Source organism: Nipponia nippon, unplaced genomic scaffold (assembly GCF_047370975.1).
Source record: "Nipponia nippon isolate SJK-2023a ecotype South Korea unplaced genomic scaffold, ASM4737097v1 scaffold_4, whole genome shotgun sequence".
NCBI lineage: Eukaryota > Metazoa > Chordata > Aves > Pelecaniformes > Threskiornithidae > Nipponia > Nipponia nippon.
The window spans coordinates 46,036,860-46,064,359 of NW_028262358.1; the positions used below are offsets into that span (position 1 = coordinate 46,036,860).

General features: G+C 38.4%; 1 protein-coding gene across 2 annotated transcripts in view; it reads left to right on the forward strand.

The window, feature by feature from the left end:
* The window catches only part of GALNT2 (polypeptide N-acetylgalactosaminyltransferase 2), a 105,152-nt gene that overhangs the window by 58,078 nt on the left and 19,574 nt on the right, over positions 1-27,500 (forward strand). For both annotated transcript variants that reach the window (XM_087776619.1, XM_087776620.1), the window contains exons 3-10: positions 4,650-4,803; positions 10,037-10,135; positions 10,698-10,765; positions 11,675-11,740; positions 15,095-15,216; positions 21,671-21,758; positions 25,521-25,608; positions 26,165-26,268. In XM_087776619.1, the coding sequence (XP_087632745.1) occupies positions 4,650-4,803; positions 10,037-10,135; positions 10,698-10,765; positions 11,675-11,740; positions 15,095-15,216; positions 21,671-21,758; positions 25,521-25,608; positions 26,165-26,268 (789 nt within the window). The remainder of the gene's footprint in view (positions 1-4,649; positions 4,804-10,036; positions 10,136-10,697; positions 10,766-11,674; positions 11,741-15,094; positions 15,217-21,670; positions 21,759-25,520; positions 25,609-26,164; positions 26,269-27,500) is intronic.

Below are 27,500 nucleotides of genomic sequence, written 5' to 3' on the forward strand. Positions count from 1 at the left end.
TTTGTTGCCTGCCACTTGGTTGCCTGCAGATTTATCTGCTATGCTTTTTTTTCTCTTTGATCTCACTTCGAGCTGCTTTTGCTGTTGTCTGACTTTTCCCTAATAGATCTGATTCATATTGACAGGGCCTTCTGCTGGAGCCAGAGCCAGGCTTTGCCTCCTTCCTGGCTCCTGAAGCCAAACTCACTTGTTCTTATGTTCTGTGGGCTGTCACTGCTTTTCAGTAAATTTAGCCCTATAAAGAGGTCTCTTTTTTTTTTTTTTTTCCTTTCTTCTCAAATTTACTCTGTTTTCTGGACTAGTGTTGCATTTGCTGGTTTTCAAGTCTTGGAAAATGGCAAATGATATATTTTAAATGATTTATATCAAGCTCTACTTGGATGGAAACTGGAATGGAATAAAATGTACCAAACTAGCACTGTTTTTAAAATATGGCTACTTATTACAGAACAAAAAAATCAAAATATGCTTCCTATTTAAAATCAATGAGCTTATTAAAAATAATAGCACTGAATTGCACAATTTTTGTTGATTGCCTTCTCCAAGACTTAAGACTTGGGAAATACCTGGGACAAAAAGAAGCAGCTTCACTGGATTTCACCTTTTTCTTGTTTCTGCTCAGCTTCTCAGGCTCAGAACAGCCTGTAAAATAAGCACTTCTTGTCAAAACCAAGTCTAGCACTGCAGCATACCCTGGTTCTGGGTTCTTAGCCAGTTCAGTGATCTTTTTTTGTTTCTTTTGGCTCTATTTGACTCTGATAGCAAATTCTGCAGTTCATTTACTGTTGAGTTTAAAAGATTAATTTGTTGTTGTGTTAGATCTCAGTACATGTAAACACACATTTGCTTGAATTTGAAGGTAACGAAGTTGCTTAATTTAAGGTTGAAATAACGTAGTTGCATTTTCTGATACTCATTCCACCTGGAAATGTCATTGAAACTCAGGAAACTACAGAGCCAGCTGACTCCCCAGAAGAAATTAAATCAAACATGCTTCTGTTTGTGTACCTCAGGAAAGCATACAACAGAAACAATACCTATTATTGGAAAAAGCTTTGTTAAACCACTTCTAACTTCAAAATTTGGTTGATAAATTGTCAGAAAGGCAAGCCTTTTGGCAAAAGTAAGGCTGTGGACAGTATACTTAGAATCATAAAATCATGGCGATTGGAAAAGACCCTTAAGATCATCAAGTCCAACCGTTAACCTAACACTACCAAGTCCACCACTAAACCATGTCCCTAAGCACCACGGCTACACGTCTTTTAAATACCTCTAGGGATGGGGACTCCACCACTTCCCTGGGCAGCCTGTTCCAGTGCTTGATAACCCTTTCAGTGAAGACATTTTTCCTCCAACCTAAACCTCCCCTGGTGCAACTTGAGGCCGTTTCCTCTCATCCTATTGCTTGTTACTTGGGAGAAGAGCCTGACCCCCACCTCGCTACAACCTCCTTTCAGGTAGTTGTAGAGAGCAATAAGGTCTCCCCTCAGCCTCTTCTTCTCCAGACTAAACAAACCCAGCTCCGTCAGTTACTCCTCCTAAGACTTGTGCTCTAGACCCTTCACCAGCTTCGTTGCCCTCCTCTGGACACGCTCCAGCGCCTCGATGTCCTTCTTGTAGTGAGGGGCCCAAAACTGAACGCAGTACTTGAGGTGCGGCCTCACCAGTGCCGAGTACAGGGGGACGATCACTTCCCTAGTCCTGCTGGCCACACTGTTTCTGATACAAGCCAGGATGCTGTTGGCTGCCTTGGCCACCTGGGCACACTGCTGGCTCATATTCAGCTGGCTGTTGACCAACACCCCCAGGTCCCTTTCCTCTGAGCAGCTCTCCAGCCACTCCTCCCCTAGCCTGTAGCGTTGCATGGGGTTGTTGTGACCCAAGTTCAGGACCTTTAGCTTTGGATTAGCCTTTCATTTTCCAGCAGGTGGCTTGAGCCGTTAGCACTTGTAACCATGTGGGCAGCCCATATTGCATGTTGCAGTTCATAAAGAACACCACCTGTTTAAGAAGAATGCTTATGACTGCATCACCGGTACCACTGATGTGATGCCCTCACCACCTCTTGTGTGTTAGCCACTCCTTCCACTGGATGGAAGGCACCTAGAGGAGTGGATGGGGCTGACAGTCCTGAAGCAGGCATAGCATTAAAATTCATTGGAAGCTGGAGTGTTTGAAAGTTGCAAGTCCTATATAAATGCATTTTAAGTGGAGAATATATTTTGTAAAATACACTAAAATCTTTATTTTTAGACTGGAAAAGCAGCGACATGACATGCCCTGTATTTCAGAAAATATTCAAATTCAAATATTTCAGAAAATATTCAACATATGTTCCAGATTGAAGCCATATTATAAATCAGAAGCAAGAGTGATAATATAGTTTAGTTACCGAGGAGGTTACAAAAGCATTGGGAAATGCTAAAGGAGAGAGTTATACAGGGAGGTGATCTTGTGATCTCTGCTGTTTCTCCCAGTTTCCCGAGTCAAGCCACTCTGCATTTTGTATAGTTTTGTTGCAAGTGAGGTTTGGTGTAATTTTTGTAAACAATTCTGTATTGGGTTATTTGTAGTGTGGTAGCTGGCTGAAGTGTAAACTTGTTTTCAGAGTAAGTTCCTGGAAATATTTTGAAGAAAGAACTTGAAAGGCTAAGAAAAACTCTTGGCAGTCTGTGGGCTACCAACGATAGCTGGAAAGCTTATTTTTTAGAGTTGGGTTTTTTCAGTAACTGGAATTTGAAAATTTGTGGATTTTTTCCTTCAGTTATTTTCCTATAGCTTTCCCCTCTGGGCTGCTTCACCAAGTGTCTATTAAATGTTCTGCAGTCTGTTTTTGTTTAACTCTCTAGTTCTGGCTTCTCTGTGTGTGTGCATGTTTTAACTTCTTCAGGATGGTAATTTAGATGTAAAAATAGTTGCTTAGTGTTAACTGGCTAGCTCTTAAACCAGTAATCCAAAAGTATGAGCACTTTTCTCTTACTCTGACTTTACTTGGATGTTGGAAGTTTTCTTCAAAACAAACCAACCAAGCTAAAACCACCTCCCCCCTAACCTTGATATTTTTGCCTTATAACCTCCGCTACCATCTGATAACCAAATCACACCTTGGGTCCAAGTTGCTTTTGTAGATGACCTCCTCAGATGATCCTGAGATTAGAGAGAATTTTTAATCCAGTTGGTGGTATTTGTCTGGTTAAACAACAGACAATTATTTTGTTTAATGGTGGAAAGTGTTCTTTCCATATCAGAATCTTCCAGCAGGAGTTAATGCACCATAGTTGGGATGTGGCTTATGGGTAGAAAGCTGTAAATGAGGCCTGCCTTAGTTTTCATGCTGTGCAGGTTGAGAGACCCAGCAAAGGCAAACCTTGAAACATCTGAGCAACCCCTGACTCTTGTTAACAGCTGTTAGAGTAGCATTCCCTCTATTCATATCAGCTTAGTTTAGGATATTCCTGAGCTACAATATTTGTCTAAAAGCTGAGCTTGAAGGGAGTGACGTCTCTGCAACCTGCTACTTACTGAACATAGCTGGAAGTACCTCAAAAACTTTGTGTGTTTAATTATGAAAACAATGAACATTAACTCCTCTCATCTGTAATAAACAGTGACCCCAAAAGACAGCTTTTGCTTTGTATCTTTTTTTTTTTTTATGCCAACAGCATTCTGTGTTCACCACAACATGCTTGCAGGAGATTCTCATACGCATCCATGTTAAAACAAGAATGTCTGTGTTGCATTAGAACTTGAGCTCTGATTTTGAGCTAAAAGTGGTATAAATTTGCTGTAGGTAGCACGGGTCTGGCTGTTAATAGGCAAAAAAGTAAATGTTCAACCAGAGGTAAGAACTGATAGCTTTAAGACATTTGGTAAATATCATACCGTTGTTTTACACCTGAACATGGTGAAAGTCCTGAAATTTAATTCCTGGTGGCTGGATGCTAATCTGCCTTTCCATGTTAGTGCCACAACCAGTCACATAATAACACGGTCCTTGTTAAAGAGGGATTAATCTATGAATCAGTTCTGATTGTACAGGAGGTTGCAGTTATGCCATATAGGAGGGTGATCTAGTGCTCTGCCTACATGAAATGCAGTTTTTTGAGAATAGTGCTGCCTTGTACTTCTAAAAGGCCCGTTCCTGGAATGGTTTGATTATAACTCACTATGTTTTTACTTATGTAATGAGACAGTAAATTAAATTATAATGTCTTTGAAGTCTGGACTGGATCTAAAAAATAAATGTTACTTGGATAACTTTATAGCCGGATCATCTGCCATATTAATGCCTGTTGATATGTGGAGGGTTTTTTTGTTTTTTATTTTTAAATGGAAGTTATGGTAGTTGGGGTTAAAAAAAACCCAACAGACAAAAAGGACAAGATGAAGCATGGTCTGGTGACTAGTTGTATAAACTGAGATCTGTAAAATTGTTCGATTTTATGTTAATTTGCAGGGTGTTCTAGAAGAATTTAATCTGCAAGAGTGACTGTTGATGGTACACTGTTAACAATACTGTTGAGGTTTGATTACTTTGTTGCAAAATTATGAAAGCAAGCTATTTCATCAGTTATGTTTGGATTGCTGAATGCTGTTCTTTAAATTGTGAAGATTAAATTGGATATTTTCCTGTTTTTCTATTGTAGGAAAAGTTCGGTGGCAAGACTTTGATCAAGATGCTTATGTTGGCGCTACCATAGTGCGATCTGGTCAGGATCCATATGCCCGCAATAAGTTCAATCAGGTAGAAAGTGACAAACTGCGAATGGACCGAAGCATTCCTGACACCAGGCATGATCAGTAAGTGCCAAACTGAGCCATGTTTGACTTGGATTAACTTTTTTGTATTTACGGCTTTTGAGCAGCAGGTGGTTTTCCTAAAGCAGGAGCTCTCCAGCTTTTAAAATGACAGGAACAGTAAACTGCGGTGCGATCCTTAAACAGTGGGTTAAAGAACAATGAATCTTAATCAAGTTTTTCTCTTTCCATGACTTCCATCAGTCTGTAGTCTATATCCAGACTAGTGCTGCATTTCAGTCTCTTTTTGTTCCTGTTTATCTGATGGCTTTTCTGGGTTTCTAGATTTCTAAGTCTCTTTCACTGTGAGGATGATCAAACAGTGAGGCAGGTTGCCCAGAGAGGGGGTGAAGTCCCCCGGCTTAGGGATATTCAAAGCCCAATGCACAGCCTGCTGTAGCTGGCCCTGCTTTGAGCAGGGAGTTTGGACTAAGATTTCCAGGGGCCCCTTCCGAGCTCAGTCGCTCTATGATTCCATTTTTCTACGTATGTGACAATTGTCAACTCCAGACCTAAAGGAATCGATTTATGCACATCTCGGTGAACACAGGACAGAATTACACTTCAGATGCTTAAAAACTTTTGCTATGTCAGGCTGCTTGTGCAGATTCAGGAAATAGTACACTTCAGAGTAAGGAAAAATATTATTTTCTTGTGGGTAGAGAAGATTTTTAATTTGAAAAAGGGTTTGGGTGACTTGCACTAATCTTGTTTAAGCAGAATTGATTAATATTAAAACAACAGTTGATCATTAGGACTTCAGTAACTTAAAGAAAAATAACAAAAGCAGGTTGAACTTGGTTTTAAAAGCTAGGCAGGCATAGGCTGAAAGCATAAAATTAGCCAACTGTGTATAGATAACTTGCCTCACTAATTCTGCAGTTAAGTTGAATGTACATTCACAGCTTTGGAGGTAGAAGAAGCTGGAGGAGACACCAGAGGGAGAGAGAAAAGGAAGGTGCCTGGTTTTTCTCCATAAAGCTCTTTAATCAGGAGTGGCATAGCAAAGGAGATTTCTGTAGAAACTCAGACCCTTTCTGTGTCGTTTTTAAATCCCTTGTATAATAGTATGGTTTTGGGTTCCTTTAAGCAGATGATTTGTAGATAGTGTAAAGTAAGTCTTGTGTAATTTGCCATTAATTGAACAGGAAAGTAGAAAGAATCTGGTGTTTCACTTGTTGCCATGAAAGCCACGATGCCTGTGGTATACTGAGGAGTTTAAAATGACTTTTGAATTTTCTTCATCACACATACTTTTTTTTTTTCCACAAGATATGCATTCTAACTTTTTAGACCAGGTGTTTTTTCCCCCACAAGAGCAAAGCTCAGCCACCAACTTCTAGAAGCTTCTATGATTCAGATATGCTGAATTTGGAATTTTTTAAGATACTTAATGACCTCTGAGGGGGGTCTAACAGACAAATGCTCTCCTTTGAGAAGAACTTAAATGAGAGATGACAGGAGACAAATTACATTACAGTGGCTATGTTTGTTTTAACTGTCAGCGTTGTGATTATATGCTGACCTGCCTGGGTTTTTTCACTTAATGGAGCTGGAAAAGAACCCTGCAGTGGGGAGAGACTGAGAGAGAGAGAGGGAGGGAGGGGGGGAGAGAGAGAGATATGTTTCTGGGGAAAGGCTGTATCTGTGCTGTGATTATTGCTTAGGCTTTGCCATGGAGCAGATTTAAGTGCCCATCAGTCTGTAAATGGTCATTGTTTTAAAGAAAAAAAAATAACCAAACAACCGAACAAAAAACCCAAACCCCAAACTGAAGCAATCATTCCTGCAAATAGTCCATGATGCTTTCCCTGCCACATTGCAATTAATTTTCCTTCTATTTTGGCAAGGACATTCACTGCAGAAGCTGAAAAAGTCGCATGAAATATTTGTTTGGGAACTGTCCAATGGAAAGAGCAAGAGCAATAGCCATAGGAAGAAGAGTATGTTACAGATCTGAGTATGTGACACTTGGAAGCATGTTATTTTCAATAAAATTGGAGGTAACTGGGTTAAGATTAAGATCTCTTATGGAGCTGCTACGATCTCTTTCTTTAAGAAAAGAAACCTGGATGAGGAAATACTTGTTTCTACTTAAGCAACTTTTTATTAATTGTATTGACATGTCTAAGAGGCTGTTTGACTTTAAAATAACTATCTAATAATACTATTTCATTGCTGAAATTGTCTAGGCTGCTTAGAAGCAGTTTATCAGGTTTCTACATAAGATATGTAAATGTGTGTGTGTAATTATGCATCTCTTTTTATGCGACATGGTTTAGTCTTTTCTGCATCGGACAGACTTTTACTAGCATCAGGTTAAGACCAAAGTTTTCTACTTGCGTTTTGTGAAAGCCTGTCAGCAGTACTAGAAAACACTTTGGTTCGCCTGTTTAAGCTGTGCTTGCCTTTATTTTAAGCAAAAGGGAGAAGTGAGAAACAGGCAGATACAACATAAGAACGGAAGCAGAGAGAGGAGGTCTGAGCAGGACTGCAGATTCTCACTCCAGCTGATGCTCACAACTGCCACTTCCAACAGCTCTGAGAAACCGCTGGGTTTCCTTCTGTTGCAGTCTGTTTACGACGTGTGACAGCTATCCCTGTCACGGTGGATTCTGGAGATCCAGAAAGTGAGCGTCACAGTTGCAATAGGAAACTTCCAGAGCTGTCCTCCTGTCAGTGTAAAATATTCTCCCAAATGGTATGAAGGATGAACTACTCCATGGTTTTTGTGGACCAATGTCCACCACCTTACTTTGGACCAGTGGTTTCTGATCATGTCTCTTACCTGATGTGTTGGCATGATCCTTGAGAATTACTGCTAAGTACTTTAGCTGGACTAAACTGAGTTTTCTTTCTCATTTGGCAACTATTAGAAGCTTCTGATCTGACGCTCAGGTTTTATTCTTCAGTAGAGAAGAAACAAATTTTCCTGTCTCTTTGTACCCAGATATCTGCTGAGGTGAATGTTCTCCTTGCACTGGTTAAAGTGGATATTTCTGTCAAAAAATGGTTTCAACAAACCACAGAGGTTTCAGAAAATTTGTTAATGATATGAACTAGCCCAGCAACTCAAATTTCTGGGGGGAAAGAATGTACTTTTCATGGTTTAGCTGATTTTAATGACCTATGCTAAGCATTGAAGTTTTCAGTTCAAGTTCTGTTTTATCCAAATGTATTTTCTCATTCTGCATGTAAAATTAAGTGCTGTAACTTGAGGAAAGACAGTCTAATCTCCATGCCAAAAGTAATGGCATTGTTTCTGTGGTTTGGGTTTTAACTGTGACACTGACACAGCAGAATAGGAGGAGGACTGCTACTGAGTCAGTTAAAGCAGGGATTTTTGATGAGCTGAGAGCAGAAATACTCAGTGAAACATTCCTCCAGTTTTATTTGGAAGTCTAAAAATCTTAATTTCTCCCTCAGAATTACACAGTAGTGCTCTTCTCTTGAGTTTTCTTGAAATAGAGAGGCTTCATTGCCTTGAGTAATTCCACCCTAAGATGTGCTCTGGCTCAAATGCTCTCTTCTACAAAGAGATCAGTGTCAGTTTAATGTGACTTTTAAAATTATCCTAATGTAAGTGCTTCATGCGATAACTGCATGCACAGTAGGCTTGTCCTCTGTGGGCAATTTGAAAATTAGCAGAAAAAAGAATGTCTTTTTTGGCACCGTAGGCTTTGGTGTGTAATAGCTGGATGTCTTCTAGCTGTCTAGATGAATTGCCAGAAGCTCACAATAGAGAAGGTCTTAATTCTTTACTTTCCAGAAATGCATACAAGTTTGTGATTTATTGCTTCAACGCTGGGCGCTAGTGACGAAGCCATCTTGTACGCCCACCATTTGAGAAACAAAGCTAGATAAGGCCTTGCTAATCTGACGTAGCAATTGTAGGGTTGGCATGGGCTTTGTTTTTCTTCAGAGTGGGGTCACCATGGCACAATAACATTTTGTTTCACGACAAGCACTAACGTGTGTGACATTATGGGTGTGTAGTATTGAAAACACTGCAGGCCCTTGGGATTTTGTAAGCTGAGCAAGGGCACGAAGCGCATTGCTGCTTCCTCTCTGATTCCACGGAGCTGAAGGTTGTGTTGTTTATGATGCATATCACAGATGTTTAATCAGGTGTGGAGAGGCCTTGTATACAGGCAGAGGCCTAGATTTAGAAGTTTAGGTAGCAATGTAACTTACCTCTCTTCCCTTAAAAGCTAGTTTGATTAATACTGCACAGAGTACAGAATTACTTGCTGAATTTGCTACAGGTGTATGCTAGCTGGGTTTATCTCCTGAAGACAGCTAGGCCTGTTAAAACTCTACCTGTAATATTAAATAAAAGATACGTGAAGAAATACATCACTCGTTTATGCTACTGCATGAATGGGGATCAGCATCGTGACCTGTCAGACTGCAACGCTTTCAGCATAAACTCGATATACAGTGTTCTCTAGTACTGTTAGTGTCTAATGCAATGAGAGTAGTGATCTTTTTAGGTTTATTGTCAGTGGATTTAAACAGCTTAACTTTATGTAGTCCTACAGGAAGTATTTTGGGATTTGCTTCTTTTCCTTATCATATTAATTTCAGGCTACTAGAGGTGATGAAAAATGAGTTGACATAGGTGGAATATTTCATTCTCTTTATGGTTTGGAAGGATGTGGTTCTGTGTTCAGTTGGCTCAACATTGTGAGAGCTAGCTTTGTTTTTCAAATTCTGAATGTTACAATCCTTAAAAACAGTTTTCTGTTCTAATGAGAAGTTTTATCTATGAGCAAGACCAGGATGCTACAGTAACTTTAAAAATAAAGGAAGAAGTGGATGTGTCCCCTTCTAAAGAAAAGATATATGGTAGCCTGTGAACCTGTGCATTTTCATTGAAAAAATGCTCATTTGCTTAGATTTATTGAATGCTTTTAAAGTAAAATAAGCGCTCTGGTTTCATACTCAGTTGCATGAAAGGTATTTACAACATAGTGCAGTGGTGATAGTCCGGTGACTTTTCTGAACCTGCCTATATCCGACACTGACTTCTTAGTCTGTTGTGTGCTAAGACAACTACCAAAAGTGGCAGAAGAGGAGTTGATTATAATCTCATCTGAAAACAAGATATTTCGTTCTTGCTAGGTAGAGGTGGTGTATACATGAGGTTAGCAGACAACTGCTTCACAATGAAGGCTGTCTGCTAAGCCTGGGATGCAAATGATATCTTCAAATGACAGGCTATTATGTCTTTCAGGTGTCAACGGAAACAATGGCGGATAGATTTGCCAGCCACTAGTGTGGTGATCACCTTTCATAATGAGGCAAGATCTGCTTTGCTTCGAACTGTTGTCAGGTCAGGTATACCTAAGAGAGAACTTAATTTTTTTCCCTAAAGGCCATTCATTTGTGTCAGATAATGGCTTATGATAAGGAAGGGAAGAAACAATCCGTTACGTTTTTCTGAACCATTTGCAGAGGGGAAGATGAGCCTTAGTTTCATTGATGCCTCCAGTTCTTACATTCTGAAATAGTGATGTTAAACAAAATTGCTCCCCTTAACTACAAATGCATGAAACTGTGGAACCAATTACCAGATGATGTGTGGAGGCTGGCTGTATAACTAGTTTCAAGAAAAAAAATCAGGGAAGATGGATTCTCAGAAGATATTTGACCTAAAGATATCTGCAAAACTTCCACGTTACAAATTGTCTAATGCACTGCGTTCTGGAGGCTCGAATTTTGTGGGAGAATGATTCTACATGTGCCTCTCCTCACAACCACTTTCCAAAAGAATAAGCCAATAGCTCTTGTTGAACATAGCATCATTGTGGCTTAACAAAGTAACTGCTTTTATGACATTATTATGGAAAATTAAGACTGCTTGGTATTGAATGCTTTTTTTTTGTCTCTTCCAGTGTCCTTAAAAAAAGCCCATCACACCTTATTAAGGAAATCATACTGGTGGATGACTACAGTAACGATCGTAAGTACTTTTACAGGGTCCTAACTTTATTTTGTTTATTCTGGTAAGACTTTCTGTGGAGGGTAGTAAGTGACTTGCTTGAGAATAGGTCACATGAATAGGAGTTTGCAGAGACTGATCCAAAACCAGGTCTTAATTCTTTCGTATCTGTCATTGTGGAAATGTGAAGAGTTCTGATAAATACTTATTATTTCCTGCTAGCTGAAGGAGCAGAGTGTATAGTTGAAAACAGCCTTTACATAGCATGTTATCTGATGTAAAAATAAAGCTCATGATGCTTGCACCAAATATTTTTGTAGCACCGCTTTAAATGAATGCTGGTCTCCATCAGTCTGTTGGAAAAATTCTTACTGAATCTAAAATAAGTCAAGGTTTTATAAGTACTCGGGTATTGCAATACAAACTTGAACAATTGAAATGGACCTCTGAGTAACATTTCTTAAAGGAAGTTAATGTCTACACTTGCTAGTTTATAGCTAGTTTAGGATAGGTTTAAGCCTTAATGTTGGTTAAAAAGTGAGCTTTCTTCTATGCAAAGAAAACAGTAATTCTAGAAAACAGCTTAATCCTGTAAAAGCTTTTCTTTTTTTCTTATGCAATGTAGAAACTGTCTAAAGTAAACAAAGAATATAATTAAATAAAAGTATTTAAAGAGTGTAAAATTAAATTAGCCTTAAATAATGTAATGAGGGTAGTAATTTCTTAGCCTGGTAACTTTTCTTTATTTTTAGTGAGACAAGTAGGCTTTTTTTAAAGCATCTATCTTATATTTAATGATTTATGACCATAAACACTCTCCACTACAAAGCTTTTGTTTTTCTTTGAAGACAGCCACTCTTATGGTATACAGTGTTGGATATCAGACTGGTTCTCATAACTTGATTTTTTTAATGATTTTATTTTTTAAAGCTGAGGATGGTGCTCTCTTGGGAAAAATTGAAAAAGTGCGAGTTCTTCGAAATGATCGCCGAGAAGGTAGGCTTAATCTGCAGGAAGGAAGATACAAATTCCACTGTGCTGCCTTATCTGTTCATCTTCATCAAGTCTTTTAAAGGAACATTCTGCTATACATTCCATATTGAAGGGGGGATTTTCACTTTATAAATCAACTTACTAGTGGAAGGAATAAAAACAAATGCATTTGTGCAAGTAAAAACAGTAATTCTGATTAATTCCATATTGTGCGCAATTGGCCGTTGTTGGCTTTCGCAGTGAAAGCTGACTTGAGAAATTGCCTTTCACCCTCAACCTCTCCTTTCTCTTACTGTACTGAATCCTCAGTTAAGCTGCTTCCATTGTATGTGGGGTCTCACTGTAAACTGCATGAATGTTTGAAATGATCCAGCTTAAAAATAGCCCGTTTTTTTGCTGCTTCCCTTACTAGAGATCATTTTAAGGATCCAGTTGATGGACAGCCTGGCAAACAGTTTAGCAGACTTGAGAGGGTTTGAGCAGCCAGGAGGGCCAGGGCCATGTATGCCGGTTTTGCTGAAGCCAGTGTGCCATGTAACAAACTTGTCTTACATTTTTGTTTTCTTCTTTGTTGCTTTGTAAATTATGGTCTCATATCACTGAGCCCTTCAGTCAGCAGCTTCCTGGCTATGGAGCTTAAAGTATTAGATATAGGCAACTGTTATTCTACAGCTGTCTGAAATAATAACTGAGAGTTGACAGTTGAAATAGCTGCCTGAGTTAGCAGATACGTGCTCGTTTATTTCTATAAGCACTGTATCTTCTAGGCTGCCAGCCTGGCTGGGGCAGCAGCCAGAAATATTAGATTGTTGGAAACTTGAAATTACATGCGCAAAACCTGTGTTGTCCCATAATTAAAGTTATTGCCAGCTTGTGGGTTCTTAGTGTTTAAATGTTTTGTTTGGAATATGCTTGTGAACAAAGGCTTGTTAGGAAAGCAGGCCTTCTGTGACTTGCCATGGTTGCAGGGTTCTGAGTAAATTAATGTCATTTTTCTGATCAGTACAGCACTTAAAGATGCAGATAATAGTAATGGAAAAAACTGAATTAAGTAACACTTTTGATTTTTATTTTTTAGTAGTTATAAACATTAACTTTGTACTGCAGATACAGATTCGTACTTAGAAGTATGCATCAGTATATCTGAAAATGAAATAACAATTTGACAAATCTTTTACTATGTCAGAAAAGAACAACTATTTGCAGATCGAAGGCGCAGCACTAGTTTACTTGATATTTTCGTGAGATTAAGATTAAATTATTACCTATGGGGTCTACTACACTGTTCATAAAGTTTTGCCTAGGCACCCATATGTGCAACCAGGTGATAATCTTTTAAATTAAAATACTGTAAGATTTTATTTGATTGCTGGCTTGCTATGCTTGAGTTTGATACTCACTTTGCTTTTCATTTTCAAGTGTAGGCTGATGCTGATATCTCAGACACATAAAAAATAAGATTTCAGAGAATCAGTAAAATCAACCAGTGTGTAGGATGCTAAGAGTTCTGTATGAACAACACAGAAAAGCAGTGTGTTATAAAACAAAAATTAAAATACATGGATGGTGTCTGTGGAGGGGATGACATTGACTGCCTTGCTTTTGGAAATATGTGATAGTAGCTTTTAGTCTCATCTGTAAGACCAGAGTTTGTTATGGGAACATGTGTGTTTTGGAGTGGGTGGTAGTCTACAGAATAAATGTTCAGGGGAACCTTCTCGACTCTTTCTGTTGTAAGGCTGAATGTGATTGTAGAGGACTCAATGACCCAAGTGGTTACCTCCGTTTTTTGGGCCCTAAATCTGAAATTGGAAACACTGTTGTGCGTTTTCTATGGAAGTACGGCAAGACAGTAGGTTCTATAAGAATTTAATTTAGAAATAATAAGCTCTGGAAGGAGGAACTGCAAAAGTAAAAGAAACATAGCCAGAGTGCTTGAGGAATGGTTTGATGTGGAAAAAATGAACCAAACAGGTTCAAAGGTTGGAATTAGGGAGATGGCATAAAAAGCAACGGGGTACAGTTAGCTGCCAATGTACAACAGATAAGGTGTAAAACTACTGTCGGAGAGCATCAGCACAGCGCGTAACTACAACAGTGGAGTGGTCACATTTGTGGTAAGAGGTAGTACAAGGATCTTGATGAGGCTACTGCTGAATGCTGGACGGAGCAAACAAGCTTTTCCTCTTAAGCATCTTGTGTTCCGTTTGGCAAAGTCATATTTTGCAGGTTTATTTTGTAAAGGGGATGGAAAGAAGTGGGGTTGACTCTTCTACAATATTTCAGTTGGGGGGCTGGGAAAGCAGAACAGATTTGATGGGGAACAATGTAGAAAGAAAAAAAAAATAGTTACTTGCCTTTGGTCTTGAGTGACAATGAAATCAATAAATTTTGAGTAGTAATAGAGAAAAGTAGGCAGGAAATTTGCAAAAGAATGAGAGGAAGGTTGCTATTTTTCTGTATTGAAGTACACGGTGCAATGCTCTGGGGTATGTGTGTGTGTGTGTATGTATGTATATGTGTATATATATATTTATATATATATATCTCAAGGGACTTTAAAGAATGGTGAGGTCATCCAATGAACAAATATTAAGAGAGAAGGAAGGAAAGGAACAGGGTAAATCAGTGAGGGGATCTGTGTAATTGAGGTGTAGAGAAGAGAAGAAACTTTTGACTTTACCAGAAGTTTCTTCCTAAAGAAATCTTGTCAAGATAAGATTTAATTAAAAAACAACAAAACAAAACAAAAAAACAACCAAACAAAAAAAAAACAAAACCCAAACAAACTACAAAACAAGGGAATTGCAAGAAATGCAGGGGAAAAAACAGTTGAAAGGGGTGGAAGGAAGGCTCTCAAACATGAGTTAATGAAGCATGGATATTTCTGGAAGAAGTTGATAAAAGAATGGATGGACCAGTGAGAACTAAGATGGGGGGCAGCAAAAAGATGGGGAAGGTAAGTTAATGATGGTGCTTTCCTCAGTTTTATCGTAGAACTGTTAGGTGTTTGTTTTCAGGACCTATCTTGAGTGACATTTATTGGTATAAATACTATTTACTGTAATGCAGAGCCAGCCGTACTTGTGTATCACCTTTTTTGAAAAGGTACTTTAATTCTTGTATTTAAATCGGATTGAAACCTGTAGACCAGGGTGCAGTAGGTTGGAAGCTTGCAGGCTGTGTGTTATGAAGTCATTTCACTGAATTGTTAACTAGCATCTCATTTTGATAATGGAACTTGTGTGTTTGTCCTGTCTGAGTTAGAGTAATTTAATTAATGACTTAACTTGGAATGCAATAGTTTCTCACTACTGTTGATTGTTTTACTTAAAACTTTTAATCTTTACTTCTCAGGTTTGATGCGCTCCCGTGTCAGAGGGGCAGATGCAGCACAAGCGAAAGTACTGACCTTCCTGGATAGTCACTGTGAATGCAATGAACACTGGCTGGAACCGCTTTTGGAAAGAGTAGCTGAGGTTAGTAAAGAGTTCTTCTAAAGTAATTTCCTGAAGAGGTAGCTTTTAAATTTTAAAGCCATCTGGTTTATACGACATTAATTTTATGCATTTTTCTAAGGAAGCTTTTTCTCTGAAGTGAGATGGAGATGATCGGAGTGCTCTGTGATTAAAACCCACTTTTTGTTCCTTTAATCTGTGAACACAGGAACATAAAATGTGAATATTTATTATTATCTTTAGAAGCGATTCAAATATATGCTGCTTTGGTTCTTTAGGGACCTCCTCAGTAAGTGCTGAAAATCTTTAGACCAAAGTACAGTTCTCCTCAACCAATATCATCTCAGTCTAATTCAGTTTACCTGAGTATTTATGCCTCATTAAGATTCAGTGTGATAATAGGAGAGACATTGAGCCGTGAAACCAAAATTCTCGTGGAAATGAGCAGGGACTGTGGGCTCTCAGCTTCTATGAAAGTGATGCTTAGTCTGTGTCCTGGAAAAGCAATTGAGAGGATCGAGAGTGAAAGTATACTGTTTTCTCCAGGGGTTGGTTATACTTGTTAACTTGCTCTGGAGGAACTCGGTTGAAGTGGAAAGTGAATCAAGTGTGATCCCAAAAAGCACTGAGGAGCACTCAAGACAACAGGGTTTTCCTTCTTTCTTAATTGTATTCCCTTTCTGGTAAACTCCCCTTCCTGGAAAGGCTTTCTTTCATAATGGTCCTGGTGAAAACGGTTTTTCTAAGCTACTGTTTTGTTAATGCCCAGTTCTTCGCTTATCCTCCCTACACTTCCCGTTGCATTTCCCATCAAAAAGATGGGGGGGGGGCGGGGGGGAGAGTAAACCCTATATATTCAATATGCCATTGGAGAAGCTATCAACTGATGACTGGTTTTCCTTATTCTGTTTGGTTCTATGATGCTTTACTGTGTATTCCAGAAATATTCTAAGTTACCTGAGACATATCAGCAGTTAAAATCCTATTTTGGAATAGAAATAACTTTAATCAGCTCAAACCTGGACACTATTAAAGTACCTAGAGCTTACAAAGCCCTTGAGTGCGAGTAGCATAGCACTTCCTTCTGTTTTTGTGGTTGTGTAAAGTGTTGCAGCCTCAGAAGAGTTGGGGGAATTTCTCTATAATATTTAACTAGGAAAATAAACTTGAAGGCATTAAATATATCTCGGAAGGAAGTGGAGAATGCTTGCAGCTAAAGCACTAATGGATTCTAGGATGTGGGAACTGTTTTCAAGCCTTTTTGTTTAAATGGTTTAAAGCATCTACCTGTTCAAGAAATCAGAAGAAAAATGGTAGTGTTGGTCAACAAAACCCTGCTTTTAGTAAGACAGCTATCTTGCCATTTACCCTTTTTCTTTATGACTTTTTTCAGGGCATACTCATTTAGCTTTCTGAAACTGATAGGGGATATCATCTGTTGTGATGGTTAACAGAATGTAAAACCTCTTACTAAATTGCTGACGGTTTTGTGAATATCCAGCATACACGTGGTGTACTTGGTGGGAGAAACTGGTGCATATTTTGCTTTGTGCAGCAGCCACTTTTTAGCAGCACATGTATTATTAGATCCTTCAAAACTTACTCCTCACAATTGTCACTGTGATACATGCTAATCATGTGTGCCATTGAATAGTTTTCAGCTGTATGAATAGAGTTTTCCATTCTTAAAAGCTTGACGTGCTGTTAAATAAATAATTGACGTTGAATTCCAGTTTACTTTCATGAGGGAAGATTCCCAACCAAGTATGGGGATTGATAAAGTAGCTTCTAAGCTTTCTGCTTGTTCAAATAATTAAGGCATGGATAGTGTTTATGTATAGTATATCATAGTTCTTTGTTATTTGAAATGGATTGATTTTGCTTACAGTACAGATGGTATGTTACTTGGTGTTAATTGGCAGCATTTTCTTGATAGTCTTAGTGACAAGAAGCTGAGTAGATATGAACTCATTCCTGCTCTGGCCCCAAAGGTAACTTTTTTCAGGTCAGGGCTACTGTGCATTAATACAGCATTTTCTGATGCGCTGCTGCATCTATTCTATATGTGGTGGAAAGCATGGACTTTTTCTTTTTTCCTTCTGGTCCAGAATTGCCCACTTGGCATTTAATTCTGTTGGAGTTTTGGGGGATTAGTTGTGTGTGTTACAATATAAAAATTTATAGCTTCCAAGAAACAGTCTGAATTGAATCAGTTCTACAATGCTCTATCTGATGTGCTGTAACCACTTTAGAAAGCTGTGTCTTTGACCTCTTGCTTGCGTTAGCAGCACCTAAGGCATTAAGCTCTCCCCTTCAATTGAAGGCTGATCCATCTCACAGTTTTATTTTTCAAGATGGTTTCCTGGTTAGAGTATTTTTGTCTACTGACAAGGCTTGCTTAGCGTTCCTAGAGGGGTCTGACACTGCTAGGGATTTTTCTTCAGCAATTTGAGCAAAGGCTTAAAGCAGAAGCAGCATACGTACAAGGTGAATATTTTAGAGTTCAGAACGTGCAGATACCTGTGTAACCTGGAGCTGGTGTGTCTTCTCCCTCTTTGCTCCCTCCTGGAGAATGGTTTTTGGCCCATTTCCCTAAGGCTACCTTCTACGCCCTCCAGATTTTTTTTGTGTGTGTGTGCATTAGGGGAGATTAAATGAGGAGACAGTGGAGGTTAACCCTTTGATTCCCCCAAAATGTCAACATAGTAATAACTATACACAATGGTAACTACTATCTATTTCATGAACATTTGTCTACTTGGCTTTTTCCACTTCCAGTTTCTAATCACGTTGATGTTCTATTCTTATAATACATCAGTGATATGGGAACAATAAAAATTCAAAGATTCTGGTGCGGAACTGAACTAATCTGTTTTCATAGCATATCTGTAAATCCTATATCACTTTTAGGAAGGTATTTTTAAACAAAGATCTTGAAAGGAAGAAAAAAATAAGATTGAGAAATGAGATGTGGATTCCTTTTTCATATCTGTGTCAGATTTTTGTGACCTTGAATGAGTCAACTTTTAACTGGCACAATGCTGAAAGGAAAATATTTATATTTCCTCTTAAGACTGTTGTGAAGCTTAATCTTTGAAGTGTCTTGAGGTTTTTAGAGGGGGGGAGACAATGTGTGCAGAATCTTAAGGATAATTTCTGATGGTTTATGAGAATAATATATAATCGTCTAACTCTCTAGAGCATACATAACCTCCTTATGAAATATTAAAATGAAATAGTCTGCTACAAATTTCCAGGCACTAGAGACTTGCAGTATTCACAGGCTATTTCTTTCCATTACCCTCACCAAGAAGCACATAGCTTTCCAATTTTGTGTTCCATTATCAACTATGGTGTCAATCCTTCAGGATGAAACAGGAGATTACAAAAAGAAGAGTTCCATTTTGCTTGTGTTTTTCTAAAATGTATATCAGATATCTATTTTGATCACACTATGGATAAATAAGTATCTTGCTCTAGGATAATTTAAAGGGAGCAGCTGATTTTTAGTGTTTTAAGTGCATGAACTCCCTGTACTTTGGAGACCCACAAGCTCTTTTTAGCAGTCTGCATTAACAACTCTGTAGTGCCCTGCGAAATATATCACCTTAAGAACATGCAAATCTTTTGTCTGTTTTGCTGCTGAGCAAATCTATAATTTCAAATCATTGAAGGAACAGCATGTTTCCACACCAACAAAGTAGGGGTTGTACATTGAACTGAATGGTCACAACCTGGGTATTTGTCTGTTGGAGAGACAACTGCAAGTTGTTTAAATAAGATGTTAGGTGTAGCAAGTGGTGTTACTGTGGTGTTGCACTGATATTGATAGAACTAATCAGACCAGCAGTAAAAGCCTGAGGAAATCCCAAATGTGTACAGACAACATGCTGCCTGCTTATTCAGCATGGTGGAGTGGAGATAATTTGAAGCTGAACTGAAGCTCTGCCTAACGTGACACCTGATAGCTTGAGCAACTTTTACCACCAGGTTCCACCGAGCCGAGTAGAACCGTTTGAGAAAATGCAAATTTTTGTCAGAAAAGGTTTTTAGAGATGGGCATAGATGTTGGTCTCTTTTCCCAAGTAACAAGTGATAAGACAAGAGGAAATGGCCTCAAGCTGCACCAGGGGAGGGTTAGATTGGGTATTAGGAAAAATTTCTTCACTGTAGGGGTGGTTAAGCATTGGAGCAGGCTGCCCAGGGAAGTGGTTGAGTCACCACCCCTGGAGGTATTTAAAAGACAGGTAGACGTGGTGCTTAGGGACATGGTTTGGTGGTTGATTTGGCAGTACTAGGTTAACGGTTGGACTTGATGATCTTTAAAGGTCTTTTCCAGTCTCCATGATTCTATGATTCTATTCTATAAGCTGTCTCAGTTTCAGCTAAGGAAAGAAGGAGAAAGAAAGGAAGGGTAGTTTCATTTTTGCATTTCATGCTGATGGGTGTATAGTGAATAACTTGATAGGCATGACATCTTCTGTCTCATCAGTCTTTAAATAAAGGAGTTCTCTGATTCTATCACTGTATATAGAATGCCTAAAATAAAGTAATGGGTGCACCTGAAGTGCTTTAGTGGTGTAGCAGAGCACACAAACACAAGTAGTATTTTGCAGTTAAGGTGCAGTAAATCATAATTGCCTCCCAAGTACAACACCGTTGGCAAAACTAAGCTTGGCATTACAAACGTGGACTTGGGGCTACAGCGAACAGAAATAGGAGCTAAAGATGTGCTCGATGGGAGAACAGGACAGGCTGGTCTTTTTTGTCTGTTTCTAGTTTGCTTTAGACTACGCTAACTAATAGTAGCAGACCTGATTAGGTATTACACTACATCCCTCATAAAGGCAGATATTTGGCCCAGGTGGTATAGCTGCAGTGATACTTAAAAGGAACATAGAAATCGGTAATGAGCCTTCAGCTTTTAGCTGAAGACACAACTTGGGTTCTCCTTTTGACTGATACGGAAGTTAAAGTGACCTTTTCCTCACTCAGGCAGAACGACCTAGTAAATGCCAACTATGTAATTGGGGCTTATTAAAACCAGCACAGATTGAATAGTTAAGATTCAATAAATGAAAACGGGTGTTTAATGTCCTTATTGGACCGAGCAAAGCATTTGACTTAGAGTTGCTTTTAAGTCTTATTATGAGCTCAAACTATTTTCATACATACCATAGTTTGGCTCTGATCTGCTCTGTATAATACTGATTAGCAAGGGGGGATGCATTGCTGAACTGCTCTTTAGAAGATATGTATTGTTGTTTGAAGACATACTTATGAAATAAATTCTTAAAATGGAGATGTTTAGGTTGGATTTCTTTTTAACCATGAGAACCATTTCTCTATAACAGAGTTACCAAAATATCTCCTGTTTATTCAAAACACTTTTTATATTCACAGATTTGGTGATACACTCTTCTGAAGTTATCTGTGCTCTCTGAACGATGCTAAATCGTGGAGCTCAAAGTTCTATCTTGAACTCAAGCAAAGTGTTCAGTCAAACTGCTGTAGAAGTTATGCTTCAGTGTGTAAATGTAACCGGGTTGTTTCTTGAGTTGTTTTTTGTTTTTGTTCTTTTTGTGTGTGTGGTGGTGTTTTTTGTTTTGTGTTTTTTTTTTTTTTTTTCCCTTCCCCAAGAAGTACTTACTTCACGGAGACAAACTGGCTTAACCATGGTACTGTGTTTCTAATATTAGATGAGTCTTTTTTTAGAGTACTGATGTCTTGTGATCCTATTGGATGATGAATGTGGAGTTGTTGGAAAGATTTTTGTTTTTTCTTAAAAACTATTTTGACAAACACATCAGCTAAGGTTATTAATATTACTCAGAGTAGTATATGAGCCCATAGTCGGACAGAGGAATGTGGTATCTGTACCACTGGAATCTTGGCTGCTGGAGATTAATAGCATTCATTAGTCTGAGGTGTTTTTAGGTTTTCTTTCCTATCTAAGTATCTGATTGTGAAGTGTGATTCTTCTAGTGTGAAATGGGTTAGCATTAGCCTAAGACTTTCCTGATTGCAGGAAGGCCGAAGTGTTCCTTAAAGATAAGACTGTAGTACACTGCGTGGCTAGAAATTTGCTGTGGAAAATATGAATTGCCTGGATTCTTCTTTTTCTTTTGAGCTCGTTTTAAAAGTAAGAATGGAAGTCCTGTTTGCTCGACTGCCTTTAGAACTACAAGTTTGCTGCCTTCTTCAAGAGCAAGTCAGAAGAGAGGGATTACTTGAATATAAGTAGCCTAGAGTAGAAAAAGGATTCCCAGCTACATAGTGTGTTTTCTGCTTTCTGAAGCAGTGCTGAGCAATGCTATTCACGGCACTGGCTATTCAGAGCCGTAAGTTGAAATAGGGGGAAAGCTGGGGGAGATGTGCTAATGAAATCCTGCTGAACTGTTCAACATCTCATCATGCCTGAATCTTTATATATTGATTTCATTATTTCAATATTACTTTCTAATATTTATTTTAGGACAAGACCAGAGTTGTGTCTCCTATTATTGATGTAATTAATATGGACAACTTCCAGTACGTGGGGGCGTCAGCTGATTTAAAAGGCGGTATGTACCTGTACTGGAATAAAATTAAAAAAAAAAAAAAGCATCAAGAATCAAAGCTCATAATCACTGCAGTTGTGGAATGGGCAGTTAACATCCTGTTCTTCCCTTTCATACATCTAGTTTAAGTTCTATAGTTCAGTTGTTTCTAGGCTTGGATTTTAATTGGCCTTGTCTCCTGCTCTAAAACAGTTCATCTTTATTATACTAATTCCTATAAGTTTTTGCTGCAATGTGCAGTACTCACTCCAATGTTTGTAGGATTGTGTGAATGTGTCAGAAGCAGCTTATGGCCAGAGCTTATGATTCTCTTTTTAGGTAAGACAGGCTTTAATTGCTCTCTAGCTTAGAAGCCCATCAGCAATGCGGTGCCTATGAGTTTTTTTCAAGATGCTGGTTTGCTTAAAAAAATAAACTCTTCTGAATAAGCAGAAAGCTTTGGAATGTGTTTAAAAAATAAATGTTTCTGTTAGCCATGATCTATGATTGTGAAGAGAATAACATGTGACCTTGAAAATTTGTAGTGTTTATACCTTTACAGTTACGAAATTTCCTGTTGAATTGAGTTTAGAAGTACTACAGGTTCACTGTGTCTAGCTAGTGTAAACTGTTGACAGCAAATAGTAAAAAGACTTGTGAAGCCCTCAAAAAAAATATATATATAATAAAAAAAAAAAATCCTTCCCCCTCATTTTCCAAAGTGAGGAGGGCAACCACACACTAAATTCCTTACTCATTACAAGTTTTGAAAACTTTTTTAACTGTAAGCAAGAATCTAGCATTTAAAATAGCTGTTCTCTGCCCCCCCTCTTCCCCTCCCTTTTTTTTTTTTTTTTTAAATGTTCCCACAACCCTGGAAACCAAACTGTCTGCACAAAGATAAAAGATGAGCCACAATGTAGAAATTACGCAGTGCTGTTCCCACAGTGTTTCAGCATTTTGTGAATGGACTTTCTTGAGTGAGGAAGGAAAAACCAATTTCGAGCCCGTTCTGTCAGTTACTAGTCTCTGACTGGCCACCAAGTGTTGTTCCAGTAAACTAAAATAAAAGCAATATTTGCAAAATGTCACATATGCTTCAATTTCCAGTGAGTGATCTGGAGGTGAGAGGTTCTATGTCCTTTTAATTAGTGTTCTGAAATAACACCTACCGTGCATATATTCACGGTATGCTAATGTATAGCTGTGTGCTATTATCTGTGTGCCAGCTTTATTAAAACCTGAAGGCTTTTACCCAATCTATTCATTGTGCCTCGAGTATGGAAATCTCTATACCATTATGTGGCTTTTATTGTTGTCTGCAGTAGGAGGAGGAATTCTTTCATTGAAACCTTCGATTGGTTCCTGCGGGGTTCATGCTCTTTAATTCTTCCCAAGTGAAGTGGGAGAAGATTGAGAGATCATTTCACTTGCTACTGCTTTTCATTCTTCATCTTTGTTTCCCAATTTTTTTAATTTTTTTTTTTACTTTTTAGTGCTTATTTTCTCTCCCTATACACAATAGAAACAGATTCTTTAAAGTGCGTGGAGTTTCTGTACTTCTGGACTAAGGAGTGAGAAGCTGTCATTTTTAACATTAACAATAGAAATTTTGCACGTACCAGTGTTTAAAGCTATTTGGGGGTCTGTTGAAACATGAATAATATATTTCCTTTCACTTCCCAGAGGACAGATTACCATGTTAGAGGCACTACAGCATTTGGCATCACAGGACACTTTCACTGGGGCCAAGTCTAAAGATGGGGAAACCAAACTATGCTTTCAACCTTAGATACAGTATCTGTGCGGCTGAAGCATGGAGAGTTGAGACAGCTGGGACAGCATTTGTGCCTGGTCTGTTTTGAAAGGACTTAATCACCCAAGACAAGCAACTTAGCAAATGCTACGAACTTTTTAAAGCGGACAGGGCCGAAATAATTCCCAAGTCTGGCCACTCCTAAATCCATGCACTTCATGTTACAAATTTTTTTTTGAGAGGGGATTTGCAAAAGTGTTTATGCCACCCTGAGAAACACTTTAATTACTGGAATAAACTGTAGTTAACTGAGATCTAATAATTTAGAGTATGCCTATAATGCAGTTTACACTGGATAGAATTTCATACTGGATATGCACTTGTGCTTAAAAATACTCCTTTTACAGAATTACTGATATTATCTCATTGAGTGCAGATTTTTCCCAGAGTCAGTGAAAATGGAGACGTAAAACCAGTTTTTATGGGTAGACAATTTATACACTTGTTCTGAGTTTGTAACAGAGTGCTGTGTTCCAAAAGAGACCCCTTGTGTTCACTGGAGTATATGTAACTCTATCTCTACCGCTTCTGCCGGAGAACAGTAGGTTTTTTCAATTTCTCCCAGATGCAACTAATTTTGCTGGGTACATATGATGAAATGCGACTTTTTAACTGTGTGGAAATACTGGAGCTCATTCTACTTTTTATGCTGGAGGCTTTGCAGTACTATAGATCGCAGTCATTTTACTGGTTTGCTACTTGGAGTTTTGGAGTAGTTAGACGGTCTTTCATTTTTACAGTGCAACGCAATGAAATGCGTGGAGAGAAGGAGTTGGCATGCATGCTGTAAAGACTGTTCAGGATAATTTCTGTATTGTGTGTGTGATAAATATCTTGTGAGTTAAAATGAAAACTGTTTAGTTTTCAGCTCTCCACATCCATCATTACTGTGCACATTTATGGATGCAGACAGACAGTTTGTAGGACTGTAATAGTTGTCTGTTTACCGTAGCTTTTTTCCCCACTTCCCCACAAAGTAATTGCTTTATCTTTATGCTGGAGAAAGAGAACTATTGACATCTGTGCACCAGAAATCTGGAAATCATTCATTACATGACCTCATAGGATCTAAATGCATTTGGCAGCAGGCAGTCTGTATAAGGCTGATTTGCTAGGTGTACTGGGAGAGGGCTATGAACCTTGTGTCATTTTTTAATAGATGTTCATGCTTATGGGCATAACGCAGCTCAAAAAACTGTTATGAAAGTGTTTCCTATAGGACGTTTGTCTTTCACCAGCTGTGTATCATTGCCTGAAGATGGTAGTTCAAACAGTCGTCAGGCAGAAAGCTGCTGTAGGTGACCTATTGGTCTTGTCTGTTCTAGTGGTGTTTATGTGCTTCTGTGCTTAAATCACGAAGGGACCAGACCAGCTGTTGCTGTGTGCACACACATATACGTACACACATACGGGAAGTAAGATTTTGGCACTCTAGCGCTTGCCTCGGGTTTAAAAAGTGATGCACTTAGAAGCATGCGGTAGGAAAGGAGGAAGTTAAATGAATGTTAATAAGTGGGAGCTACATAACCTGTTGTGACCTGTATGTAAACATGTGATTGTTTGATAAGAGTCGAAAGGCAATTGTGCAGTTAAGACTGTTGGGAGCGTTTGTAATGGCTGGAAGATCTTCGTATGATGTTCTATTTGATGTAAGGATATGAGACGTTAGATTCATATAGAAAGCTTTTGCTTTGTCACTTGTTGACTGGGTTTCTTACTTTGTGTAATAGATGGCAACAAGAGAAATCAAAGTTATTTTGTATTTGAGATTACTTTTTTTATTGTCTTGTTAACTTCTTTACCTTTCATCTGGACTCCTGCTTGTTTGTTTTCTACCCAGAAGTTTGTACAAGTTTAAATTTTTAATTTAAATTACAGTTCCCAGTGTTTTCAGTCAACTTTATGTTACTACAAGTTGAATGATGATCACAGACTTTCTAACATCCTACTCTAATATTTTCTTCTCGAAGGCTTTGATTGGAACCTGGTGTTCAAGTGGGATTACATGACACCAGAGCAAAGAAGAGCACGGCAAGGAAATCCAGTTGCTCCCATAAAGTATGTCTGTACCACCACTTTTCCCTCTAATAGATTGTAGTTTGCAACCACAAAAAATCAGAAATCATCTTCTCTGAGTCTGAAAGGGGATCTTTACGATGGCTTTCATTAATATTGAAACTTCACTCATATTTAGGTAGCATTATGAGATTCTCAGAAATAAATTGTATTTTAAAAAATACTTTGAAGTACACTGGAGGATTATTTACCCTTAACAAAAAGTAGATGTCGCTTTGTTTCAACTTGGTATGTTTTGAGGGCTAAAACTACAGCATCAGTTTTAATGTTTTATCGCTGGCACAAATTGCCACCCTTTAAATAAGGAAGTTGTGAGCCAAATGGAGATTTGGAAACTGTCTTAGAAGGTGGTCATAGCACTATATATGCCATAGAAATGTGTGCAGACAACATTTGAAGTGATAGTTGCAAAATTAGTTGCATTCAAAAGCATTGTAAATTTTTTCAAGGAGGGATTAACCTTGAGGTGAAAATAATAGTTACCTCCCAGTTCATGGTTCTGTAAGTATTTAACTTACTTTTTTTCTTGTCTGTTTAGGACACCCATGATAGCTGGTGGGTTATTTGTGATGGACAAATCCTATTTTGAAGAACTAGGGAAGTATGACATGATGATGGATGTTTGGGGTGGAGAAAACTTAGGTATGTATATTACTTACCTTCAGATCAGTCTTGAAAGAAAGCAGGTTTCATCATTGCCTTTACTGCAATGGAGTCACGGTTTTCCTGATTTTGTGCAGAGGATTAAAACTAGCGTTAAAACTTCACATGCATTATTGGCAAAATCCGAAAGGCTTATTTCATTGAAAGAATTAAAACAAGGTAGGAATTATATGTTAAATATGAGAGAATAAAAGTATTTGGTCACTAAGCAGTGAAATTTTTTTTGTAATAGAAGTTGGCTGATAAAATAAAAAATTACAGGATGTAGACAGGAAATTACTTTCAAAAATGCTATCTTGTTTGAAAGTCACATCCTCATCTAAAATTATTGATTAAAATACAATAATGTTTAAATGCTGGCAATTTAAGGCATATTTTAAGATGTTGCTGAAATTTAATAGTGAAAAGTAGAACACGGGAGTTAGAGTTTAACGTTCTTACGTACATCTTAAGAAATCAATTAAAACTTAGCTGACTGAAGAATAATCCATTTCTTAACATTAATAATACTATACTGCCTGGCATCTAAACTTAGTGAGTTTTTCAATTTGTATACCCCTACTTTAGTACTATGAGATAATTATGGTTGAGAAGGCATTTTTTCTGTAATTTCTCTTTGCTTTCCAGTATTGTACAAAGTTTTTTTTTTTTTATCCAGTTAAGACCTGTGTACTTGTATTAAAACAAAAAGATTTGGGAGGAGCAGAACTCTACAACTTCTCAAGACTTCCATTCTGTCATCAGTTTAGTTTTTTAGGGTAGAGCTGCATCTCAGACATTCTGTCATAGAATCATAGAATCGTTAAGGTTTGAAAAGACCCTTAAGATCATTGAGTCCAACCGTTAACCTAGCACTGCCAAGTCCACCGCTAAACCATGTCCCTAAGCACCATGTCTATACATCTTTTAAATACCTCCAGGGATGGAGACTCAACCACTTCCCTGGGCAGCCTGTTCCAATGCCTGACTGCCCTTTCGGTGAAGAAGTTTTTCCTAATGTCTAACCTAAACCTCCCCTGGCGCAGCTTGAGGCCGTTTCCTCCTGTCCTATCCCTTGTTACTTGGGAGAAGAGACCGACCCCCCACCTCACTACAACCTCCTTTCAGGTAGTTGTAGAGAGCAATAAGGTCTCCCCTCAGCCTCCTTTTCTCCAGGCTAAACAATCCCAGGTCCCTCAGCCGCTCCTCCTAAGACTTGTGCTCTAGACCCT